Consider the following 11,975-nt stretch of genomic DNA (forward strand, 5'->3'; position numbering starts at 1 on the left):
TCTTGGTTATATAAAATAGAAATAAAACATGAAAGTTATGAAAACCAGGTTGACTGACGGTTGAACCGGTTGAACTGTGAACCGGTCATTGACCGGTTCAACTAAAAAACCGGTTTTTAAAATGTTGGTTCCAACTCATCTTATTGCTCATATAAAATAGGGAAAATGACATATATGCCCTATTATGTTTCTAGGGTTTACCCATTTAGCCACTTAACTTATTTTGTGGCTTTATAAGGGAACGAATTACACTTTGTCGGGTCGATTAGGTCCTTTTGGGCAAAATGAAGGGGTTATCCGGTTACCCCTTTGCCACATCAGATGTTTGTTGACCAATTATTCCTTAACCCAGTACTATTCATCTTCTTCCCCATCTGATATTCCTACCTGATACACATTCATATATCTAGTTTGATAAATAGTACCCGATAAACCTTTATCTAACAATGAGTTGAAATGTTATGTCCACTTGCTACTTTGGTATTTGGGTTTTCCATGTTTGAAATCGTTTGTATTCCATTTAAGCAAAACATTCCTTTTCTTCTCTTCTTCAAAAATATGGAATTGAAACTCGTAATAAGGCTTCGCTAGGGTTCCTCTTTTCCTCGACGGGAGGGTGTTTTCTATAATCGAGAAACAACTGGAATCGAATGGCGGTGGTAGAAATAACAAAAATCAGGGGAATATGCAAGTTTTTCGAATGTGTGTTTTGAATCCGAAAGAACCTGATAATGAAGATACCAAATAACAGCAAATGACAACAAATAGCAGCACGATGTGTGTTTTCAACCGATTGCATCAAACACGATACAGACCATCTCATCGGCGGATCCCACCATCATTGTCGTCACCGGCAGAGCTTTGGTCCTCACCTATCTCCTACTGTCGCCTGTCTTCTCCGCCCTATCTTTCAACTTTCGTGGATACAAAGATAAATTAAAACCCTATATATGATCAAAATTGCTGCTACTCACGAAACGATTCTGATTTGGAATCATACTTTCCAATCCAGGTGATCTCACTGTTGCTCAAGTTCTTGATCTTGTATCTTCACAGAACTACACTTTGATTGATATCCGATCGGAAAAGGACAAGGGTAAATCTGGTGTTCCCTGTCTTCCTTCTAGCACCAAGAACAAAATGATTGCCATTCCGTAAGTACCAATTTCTTCCAAAAATAAAACCGGTTGTGGACTCATTTCGCAATTCAAAACTTTCAGATTGAAAGAACTCCCAAGCAAATTGAAATAGAAGTCGACGTCGTTTGGGTTTTGGGTTGTTGGGACGCTTATGTGGCAATGGAAACTGGCTACAATAGGTTAAAGGGATTAGATTGCTAGGTTACAAATAATTTGTTCCCTCATAAAGCCACAAAATAAGTTAAGTGGCTAAATGGGTAAACCCTAGAAACATAATAGGGCATATATGTCATTTTCCCTATAAAATAATGACATATGAAATTCATTAATTCTTTCTCTTAATCCATCTTTTGATTTTGACATTTGTTTTGATATGATGAGTACAAATATGAATATGAACAAAATGTAGGAATATATTTAGGAATATATTTGATTTCTCATCAAATAAAGTTACATTTTAACTATGTTAAGTTGAAAAGATGGTTTTTATTTATAAGTTAATTTATCAACAAATTATGTCAAATGATTTATTAAAAAGTTAGTTTAATTATAATTTATTATAGAGCTAATATTTATTTAAAATAACTCCAAGATCACGGATCTAAGCCATATATTTATATGTTACAAGATGAGTTATTTATGGTTAGACATGTAACACGGTATTAAGAACATGCAAAAAATAATCATATGATGAATTTTTTTTTTCAAAAGTTAAAGCTTTTTTATGAGTTGGGAAAACATAGGGACGTCCTATGAACCAATCCAAGATTTTAGGGGTATGAAAGGGAGCCGTCTAGAAATTAGATTCGATGAAAACGGCGCACCGATAAAATTTAAGCAAACCACAACAAACAAACAAGAGTTTTTTACAAAAACATAGTAGTTTTCAAAAGTATTTATCAAAAAAGGGTAGTTTAAAACTTATTTACAAAATAATTGTAGTTTTATTTAAAAAAAAAAAAAGAACCCTATTAGCCTAGGAAACAGTCTCCAACATCCCAACGCGTTCTTTGCCTTATCGTTCATCTTCCATGTGCCGCCGGTCATTGGAAACATTGATTATCATCATCTTCTTCAATTTTCCCTATGGTAAACTTTTATTCACATTGACTTTCTTGTTTATGTTTGAGTCAAATTTTCCTACGTTGATTTTGACCGGCTAAAAGGACTAAACGACTCCTTCACCAATATACTTGTTGTTTGTATATTAATTTTAGGACTCCTAAATTTATTGTTTTTATTCTCTTTCAACAATATGTGGCATCAATTGAATCAATAAGATTGTTGACTTCACTGTTTATTTTTAATCATGATGCTATGAATTTCTTTCAAAATTTTCTTTTTTATATTTTATGGGCTTTGTAGTAAATGTAGTTATGTATAAATTAATGTGTTACATTATTTTAAAATTTGTTTTTGTTTCTCGATAGATTTTTATCAACATGACATCAAAATTTGTTACTTTCTTATGCTATCGGGACGGAAAAATTTGTGATGGGAAAGAAGGTATAACTTACGACAAGTCTCCAAGTAAAGCTATCAAGGTTCAACGTGGAATAAAATTCAATGACATGGTCAACCAAATCCATTCTGCAACGTCGATTGACAAGAAACAATATCATATTAAAGTAATTTGTAGATACCCATCGGTTGTTGGAAAGGTAATGAAATATATTCCTCTTCCGATCAAGGACGATAATGACGTTGAAATTATGTTTGATGTGCTTAGTCTTCATCAAGAACTAAGCAACATTGATCTATACTTAGAGTTTGACGTCAATCGAAATAAAAATCACATGGATATAACACCCAGGTATTAAAACTCATATTATACATCAATTTTCATAATTTTACCTTATATTGTTTTGTTGATGAACTTTTGTGAAGAATGTGGGCATTGTATAATAAGTTTGGGGCTATTTCTGCCATTGAGGAAAAGTTTATAATCTTGCCTACAGAAAAGTTTCATCTTGCTTACATATAGAATAGGACAGTACAGACCTACATGAAATTAAAAATATTCAATTTATTTTAGTTTTCCCATTTGTTTTAGTTTCTATCTCAGTATGCATTCATACAAAATGAGCAATCCATTTTAGTACATTCTTATTATTTTTTCCATCTCAATTTCGTAATTATAATTTGTTATTGTTTTCACCCACACATTTTTTTGTTACATTACTCGCAGAACACAAGAATCGGATTTGATAGAAGAAGAAAGGAACACTATTTTATCACCTACTGTGAACCTATTGATGTTGTGTCAGGCATGATTCACAACGAGGACTTCAACATAATTTCTCAATTTACCGTTGTGAACAATGGAATGAGCAGCGGATTTGACACAGACAATGAAGGATATGAAAGTGGGGATGAAATTGAAACTGAAAACCGAGGAGATTTAACTGTAGATGGAGTTGAGATACCTTCTAGTTTTAATAGTTTAGAAGGAATAGATGTGGCTAATGTTGACAATTGGACGGTGTCACACTCCGAGAGTAAAAATCATTTAACTCAAGAATTGAGTGAAAATTCTTTTAAGAATAAGGACGAACTTATTAGAGCTATCAAACTTTACACGATTAGGAAGCATCGATAATATGAAGTGGTTGAAACATGTCCAACAATTTGGAAGATAAGATGTAAGTTGTGTTCACAAACTGGTTGTAAGTGGCAATTACGTGCATGTAAACGTAAACGAAGTGGGTATTTTGAGATAACACGATACATTGGTCCACACACTTGTTTCCAGTATAGGATTACTCAAGATCATCCAAATCTGGATGCTAGCTTGATCGCTCAAGAAACTGAACACCTTATTAAGGAACAACCATCTATTAGCATTCCTACCTTGAGAGCTGAAATAATTGAGAAATTAGGATATACTCCTTCGTACAGGAAGGTCTGGGTAGGAAAACAGAAGGCGATTGAACATATATTTGGAAACTGGGAGGAATCTTATATTGTTTTACCAAAATTTATGGTTGCACTTCAATTTTACAATCTAGGGACTATAGTTGAATGGTGTACTGCTAGATTAAGTAATGTGGATCACATAGATAGTAATATGAACCAAAGGGAGAGTAGTGTGGATCAAGTGGAGTTCAGACGTGTGTTTTGGGTTTTTGCTCCTTCTATCAACGGGTTTGCACATTGTCGACCTGTTGTTAGCATTGATGCGACACATTTATATGGTAAGTATAAGGGAAAAATGATGATTGTAATGGGAGTTGATGGTAACAATCAGATTTTTCCACTTGCATTTGCTATTGTTGAGAATGAATCATATAGTAGTTGGTATTGGTTTCTTAATCATGTCAAGAAACATGTGGTGAAAGAACGTGACGACATTTGTTTAATATCTGATCGTCATAGTGGAATCCTAAAGGTAGTTAATGAGCAAGGATCACCATGGTTGGAGCCCCATACTTTTCACAGGTATTTATTATTTAATTTCGTTAACCACTTTTATGGTACATTTAATTTATTTCTCACATTTGAAAGGATTTGTACAGGTATTGTTTGCGACATTTTGTCAATAACTTTCATGACAAGTTTCGCAATTCACATTTAAAAGTTTTAGCTTACCGTGCTGGAAGTCAAAATCAAGTTCGTAAGTTCAACTCTATCATGGATGAAATTGGAAAACTAAATGCACAAGCTCGTCAATGGCTCGAGGGACATTCACTTTGTAGATGGACACTAGCACATGATGGTGGAAAACGCTATGGGTTGCTCACTACAAATATGTCAGAGATTTTTAATAGTGTACTTAAAGGTGCTCGTTTTTTACCAATCACTCCATGTGTCCAACTTACATTTTATAGATTGGTTCACTACTTTGATGTGAGACGTTCTTTGGGACCTACTGCTCAAGCTAACGGAGATGTTTTTACTCCTCATGTTGTTGTAAAACAAGCGGCATCAATCTCAAAAGCTAGTGCACACACCCTGAAATCTTTCAACCGAGAAAAAGGAATAATTGAGGTGGTAACTCAAAAAGGAAAAAATGTGCAAGTAGTTGATTTGGAGAAAAAAAAACTTGCACATGTGGTAAGTGGGAGATATATAAGTATCCGTGTTCTCATGTCTTGAGTGCATGTGCCTATCTTTCTTTAAACACTAGTCAATATATTCAACAATATTACTCAATTTTTGAATATTCTGCTACATGGGCATCTGACTTTTCCCCAATCCCTCATGAAGTATATTGGCCCGAGACGTCTATTCAAGGAATGCTTCCAAATTCAGAGTTAAAACGAAAGAAAAAAGGTCGCCCTCGCTCCACAAGGCTACGAAATGGAATGGACATTAAAGAAGGAAAGAAAGCTAATCTTTGTGGATTGTGTAGACAAAGTGGTCATAATAAAAAAAACGTGTCATTCTAAGCCTAGGAAACGACCTATGGATATGTGAAGGTGTTTGATTGAGTAGTATTTTTTCTAGATTTTTCGTTATATATGTTAAAAATTACTCATTTTATATTAGTAGTGTTTGATTATATAAGATTTATCTGAGTTATATTTATATTTATATCATTTGTTGGTATTTTGTTATATTTCTATTTAAAATGGTTATAAAATAAAAAACCAGACGTTTATAAAAAAATAAACTATGTACAATAAAACAAGACAAAGAATTACTTCTTACTCTTTGTAATTTAATGTAGTTTAATTTTTTTAAACCGTTCAAGAAAACATATAAATTAAGAGTGAGTCAATCCAATAATTTTGAATATAATGAATTGGTAAAAAAAATAAGGTTACGTGGTCTTTTGATTATTGTAAAACAATTTATATTGTCAAACTATAAAAATAATGTAATATCTAAATTATATTTTATTAAATTTAAACGGTTAGAATCTATCTACTAAAAACCAATATAAACCAATATACTATATTTTGGTAAATAAGTTTGAAACAACAACCATTCGGTAAATACTTTTTAAAATTACTATCCTCAGGTACAAAACTCCAACAAACAAATACAATAATACAAACACTTTTTTTTTTTCTTTTAGGTTTTTGACAAGTAAGAAAACGAGCATTTCGAAACGCGAGTTGGATTTGTTATCTTGTTTTTATGGAAAATTATTTTTCGTATATGTCCATGGAGGCATGGAGCCATTAAGGATTTATTATTCTTTAAAAAACATGTATAACTTTTAGTAATTATCTTGTGTGTTGTAGTTTCCTTTTTCTCAAACGAGAAACACTGGTTATAGAAACAAAGAACGTATTTGGCCTCGACCACGCGTCTTTATGTGGCATAGTTTATGGCATGTTTCGTAAATTACATCCATAAAAATTTGTAGCATAACTCATCTAAGTTGTTGATGATTAATAAGTCATTGTACTCTCACAAAGTAAACTCATTAATATTTATTGTGTAACAAACATAAACAAATGATAATAACATCTCATAATTTTGTATCTCATAATTCTGTAAAGAGAAATTAAATTGTTTCCTACTTTTTATTTTCCAATAAATAAAAAATCAATTGACAAATAGAAACTAATTTAATCGACTTCGATGTTGTATTTATTTATATATAAATAATATTGGTCATCATACATACATTATAAAAGGACACTATTCGATACACGAAAAGAAATCATATGAAACATAGAACTTAAAATTAGAAACAAACTTTAAAATATTAATAATGCAAATGTCAAATTCTAGTAACATCAAATAACATTTTGTTTGTAACATTAAAAGAATGTAAGAAAATACCAAAAAGGGATATAAGGAAGGCCGCAATACAGATTGGGCCACATGGATGAACCAATTTCGAAATTAAATAAAAAAAAATATTGTGATTTTGACTTGGCAAAGTCAACGTCAAGATGCTATTTGGAGTAGATGCCGTTCGTTTGATACACAAATATATGCTGGGAATATAATTTAACATTTGAATTTTCTGCCGGGATTGGAATCTTTCAAAGGCCGACGTACAATCCTCCAAGCATGTGTGTGATGAATGAGTAAAAGTAGGAAACACGTCGAGCGGGACCCTCTTCATATTCTACTAATCAACTTTCAATCGATTGTTTAATATTAAGATATAAGTAGCTTGTGTTTAGTAATTAGTAGTGCCGTAGGATGCTATTATTTTGTAAGTGATCTTAGTCCGAAATCAAATTTAATTTTTTAAGAGTTGGTGTATTTAAACTTTTTAAAAAACTGAGTGAATGAAACATCAAAATATGTATATTTGATGAAAGAAAGTCTTGAGAAAAACGAATGAGATAGAAATCGAACAAACTGGGTGAACAAGAGAGGCTCGTTGTACAGACCCAGTCAGCCAATCGTGGTCCTGGCCACCAATCCAGTTTGCGATTGGTTTTGTAAAAAGTAAGGATCATTCAATCTGAGGTGCAGATCAGGCTTCATGGGCTCGTGTTTTTGAAGACTTTTAGACCAAAATGAGTTGTGTCATTTTCACAAAAAACAGGGTTTTTTGTTTACTAAATTCTCATATTTAACTGTTAAATAGTTTCCTAATTTTGTACGAGTCTTTAGGGTTTAATTTTATTATAAATATGTGTTAACCGTCTTTGAATTATGAAGTGAAGAGTTTACGAGTTTGAGAAAATTATATAAAATAGAGACTAGTTCATGAAAGAATATAGATTGTTCTTAGTGAATTTTGAGTGTTTCATAATCGTTTGGGCTTTCTCCTCTCATAGTTAATTACACATCCTTTGGTATTGGAGCCTATATGAACCGAACTTATTGTAGCATCGGGTGTGACAATAGTGTGCTCTACGTTCGAGACACACTTGATATTATAATTAAAAGGTTGAAACAAGTGACAAAAAAGATGATGCGACAAATGCATAAGTGTTGGCTCTATTTATCTCTAACCACCAACAAAGTTGCATGTAAACCACACATTCGAGACACAAAGGTGAATTACGTCAATACGTTTCAGACGTAGGAAAATTATTGGTTTAACAGACGGTTGAACCACCAATTGGTCACCAGAACGGTTCAACTAAAAAACCAATTTTTAAAACATTGTACAAAATGCATGTTTAGGTACGAAGTTGCAAAGGTTACTATAATTTCTTAGAATGATTTAGATATTATGATTTCTTAACATAGTTGTATGATAATAAGGTCCTTTTAAGATGTATTTAGTTGGAAAGTTTCTTTTTAGAGCGTGATAAAAATATTAATATGCGAAAAATATTTTTCTTAGGTCGAAAGCTATGAAATATGTTTGTAACAATGGTGACCGAAAATATAACAAAATTGAACAAACAGTTTTTTTTAGTGGAACTAGAATCTTCAATTTAGTTCAAAGATTGCAATCACATGTAATTCCCGAAACCAAATTGGAATTACATTAAAGAAGAACACATTTCATACTACAAAATCTAATAACTCTTTAATAATTACAACATGTGAATTCTCTAGAATCTCACAAAATTGGCATACAAAACATTATTAGACCGATAGGTAGTTGATAATTATATATCGTACTTTGTAGATCATGTGAGAGGTTGGGAGAATCTCATAGGAGTGGGAAGTTATAATTGCTTTGTCACGAGAGAATTTTATTCTTTTGGGAGTTAAGAGCATCCTCACTGGCAAGGTCTTCAGTCTCTTTATTATGTTAATTAGCTTAGCTAGATCTATTTTGATGACAACCTTGAGTGTTGAATCGGATATATCCTCTTTTGAATTGAATCTAACTGGTGACTACGATTGACTTAATAACAATTTAATTCTGACTGACAAGACACATGTCTTTCTTTTACATTGCAAAATATAGTCTTAGTTGAAATTGACCGATGACTATTGTTTATGAAAGTGATTATTGAGTCAACTTCAAACACTTATAAAAACTAGTATATTTTTCATCGGTTTGAAATGTAATAATATCATCAAATTTATACAAATTTGATATGGGAGTAACAACCATTATATAAAAAAGATTAATAATTTAATGATTTAAGTAACACTCATGTGTTTTAGACATTAAAAAAAAGTATTTATATGTGCATGTTTTAGCTCATTTATTATATTTCAAATGGTTTCCACATGTTTGACCAAACAATAAGAAAATATGAATTGATCTCATGTGTAATCAAGCTTGTACGTCAACTTCTTTGCTTTGAGAATGCTATGAAATTAGTCAAATTAAATTTCTTTTCCATTTTTGTAATATTAGGTACTTTGTTAAGATTTTTACGTATATATAAATAAAAAAGCATGTTAAGAATTAACCAAAACTTGTTTCATCTCAGTTGATAATGATCTTTGTATTATTTTGAAAGCTGTCATGTATAAAACTGTTTGTTTAAATTGAAGTCATACAAATTTATTATATAACTAGGTTAATACCGTGGAAACCATTGTTGAATTGATAATTTAAAATTGAAATGACTAATCAAATATTTGTAAATATTTATTAATTTATAAAGATAAAAGTTTTGTCTATAAATTTATAATGATTAGTTAAAATTAATATATACATTATTATGAATATCCGATCTATGTTCTATATGTGTAAATATTTAATAAAATTATGATTTTGCACAATGCAATATAAATTTGAATAAAATGAAAAAAAAACATAATCTTGACTCAATATTTAATTTCAAGAAAATTTAATTGTCATCGTACAATGAGTGAGATGGCAAACGGGCAACAATGAGGGATTTAGAACATAATCAATCATGAAATTGATATTGTCATCTAATGAGGGATTTAGGTATTTTAAAATTTAAATCAATTTCTAAAATTAAGATGGCAAAATTAAAGAAAATTTATGAATTCCCTATTTATTGTTAATTATAGAATTTATATTAATAAGAATGAAGGGTAAAATGATATTTTAACTTTCATAGAAAACGAGGATCGAAAGGCTAGCGGCACAACTTGTTGCCCGTTTGCCATAAATCGATATGTATTGAACCTTTAAAATATTTATAATTTTATTTTTTATTTTATTTTATTTTATTATTATTAGTATTATTTTATATGAGAGACATGAGATGTGTTAAATCAAAAGAAACACAAATAGTATTTAGCCCATCTACTGAGCACACATGGTTTCGACTTGGGCTTGGAGTTTTTAATTGAAGTCACATAAAAACTATTAATAACGCTTAAGGCTTAAGCAGTAAGCTGATTAATACTTTTTTATGCCAAATTGGTTTTTCCTTATTCTTTTTGCTAGATTTAGCATTCGTGTTAAGTAATTATTAATTAAAAGTAATTGAAAAAAACCAATATTAGTGTAAAAGGTATTAATATACAACTGATTATGTTTAAATAAGTAATTATAGAAATAGCAAAAACAATTGTTTAGTTTTATTAAAAGTAAAAACGAAATTTATAATTACCTAATTCTTTTAAATATTATAATTCTTTTAAATGAAATATAGCAAAATAAAAATATTTACACTGAGAAATAAACAAGGAGACAAATGGGCAATAGGTATAAAAACGCATAAGTGGACCGTGTTATTTAAAAGCTGAAGCATCCCATTAAATGTAAAAAACTTAAGCCCATGTATGACTGATATCAATATCCAAATAGAAGTAAAACACGATAATTTCAATTTTCAACATTATTTTTTCACAATTAAATCAACAATAGTATACCCTAGTCTAAGAACATCGATAATACGTAGTTTTTTTTTTTTTTTAATTAATAAAATCTAAAGTTATTGTACGAACTTTTCCAAACAAAGTTTTTTTATATAGATTCTTAATTAACAAGCTTTACCGTTAAGAGATTTTTTTTTAAAAATTAATCTTATTTTATTTATTTATCTATTACATATACTTATATAACTGTTATTATGGGAAACTCACATATAGTAAGATTTGTAAAGCTTTTTGAGTTGGTAATATAACAAAAATGTGACACCAAAAATCATATGAAAAAAAAAAACTCTAATATAATGGATGTCTATAAACCTTTTTGAGTTGGTGGGCGATAATACGGCACCAAAAAGGTTTTGCAAGAAAACTCTTTAATGATTAACATCTTAAAAACTTATTGTTTTTTATTTAATTAAACTTTATTTATCAAAAAAATAATATTGTTATAAACTCTCTTCAAATGTTAGTATTGTAGAGGTTCTTTTAGAAATTGATAAGTTTATCTTTATCTTTCTTTATAACCACTCATCATATATATTTTTTTAATTTTTAAGTCAGTGTCATATTTTTGAAAAATAACATTAGTTTATATTAATATTTTAATAAATAAAAATAATAAAACAGCATGATGCAATAGTTTTTTTTCAATCGTTGGTGTTTGTGTAATTTTGATTTTTTTTTTCGAAAAACAAATTTTATTGGAAAACCAAATAGCTAATGGGAACAAACCAAACACCAAAAGTTCAATAAAAAAAAAAGCAAAACAAATCAAAAGACAAACATAGGATTGAAAAGTCAACCTACATAACTAATCTTCTTTTTTCTAGTTATGTTCAAAACCCAAACATAGGATTGAAAATTTTGACAATTACTTTTTCTAATATAAATTTCTATAAAAAATATTCAAATCTATTAAGAATATTTAATTAAATAGATTAAATAATCAAAAAATAATAATAAATTAATATCCAAAAATATCTAGGATGCAAAATAAAATTATATGAAATGTAAGTGTAAGTGGACAAACCTTATAATAAATTAAATTTATTTTAGGCTTTATATTTACTTAATTAATTGATTTCATAAGCAAAATAAAAATAAACATATGTTATGAAAAGTTATATAATATTAAAATAGTTGTCAAAATTTTCAAAATTCCAAAATATCAAATACAATAAAACATTTCGGGTACATAATCTTTTATCGGTTTTT

General features: G+C 29.8%; 1 protein-coding gene across 1 annotated transcript; it reads left to right on the plus strand.

Moving 5' to 3' along the window:
• The first annotated feature begins 3,755 nt into the window (after positions 1-3,755).
• LOC145112218 (uncharacterized) lies at positions 3,756-6,443 on the plus strand. The gene is made up of 5 exons (XM_079048416.1): positions 3,756-3,781; positions 3,897-4,577; positions 4,655-5,192; positions 6,160-6,170; positions 6,329-6,443. The coding sequence occupies exons 1-5, from the start codon at positions 3,756-3,758 to the stop codon at positions 6,441-6,443; spliced, it is 1,371 nt and encodes a 456-aa protein (XP_078904542.1).
• The last annotated feature ends 5,532 nt before the right edge of the window (positions 6,444-11,975 follow it).

This window comes from Lactuca virosa, chromosome 1, assembly GCF_052849685.1.
Source record: "Lactuca virosa cultivar CGN04683 chromosome 1, Lactuca_virosa_CGN04683_v6, whole genome shotgun sequence".
In the NCBI taxonomy this organism is placed as follows: domain Eukaryota; kingdom Viridiplantae; phylum Streptophyta; class Magnoliopsida; order Asterales; family Asteraceae; genus Lactuca; species Lactuca virosa.

Bases quoted from the DNA above. Each gene is read 5' to 3' on its own strand.
- LOC145112218 (XM_079048416.1), top strand. From the start codon at position 3,756: ATGTCCAACAATTTGGAAGATAAGAT. The intron at 3,782-3,896 runs GTAAGTTGTGTT...TTTCCAGTATAG, and splicing joins AACAATTTGGAAGATAAGAT to GATTACTCAAGATCATCCAA. The intron at 4,578-4,654 runs GTATTTATTATT...GGATTTGTACAG, and splicing joins GAGCCCCATACTTTTCACAG to GTATTGTTTGCGACATTTTG.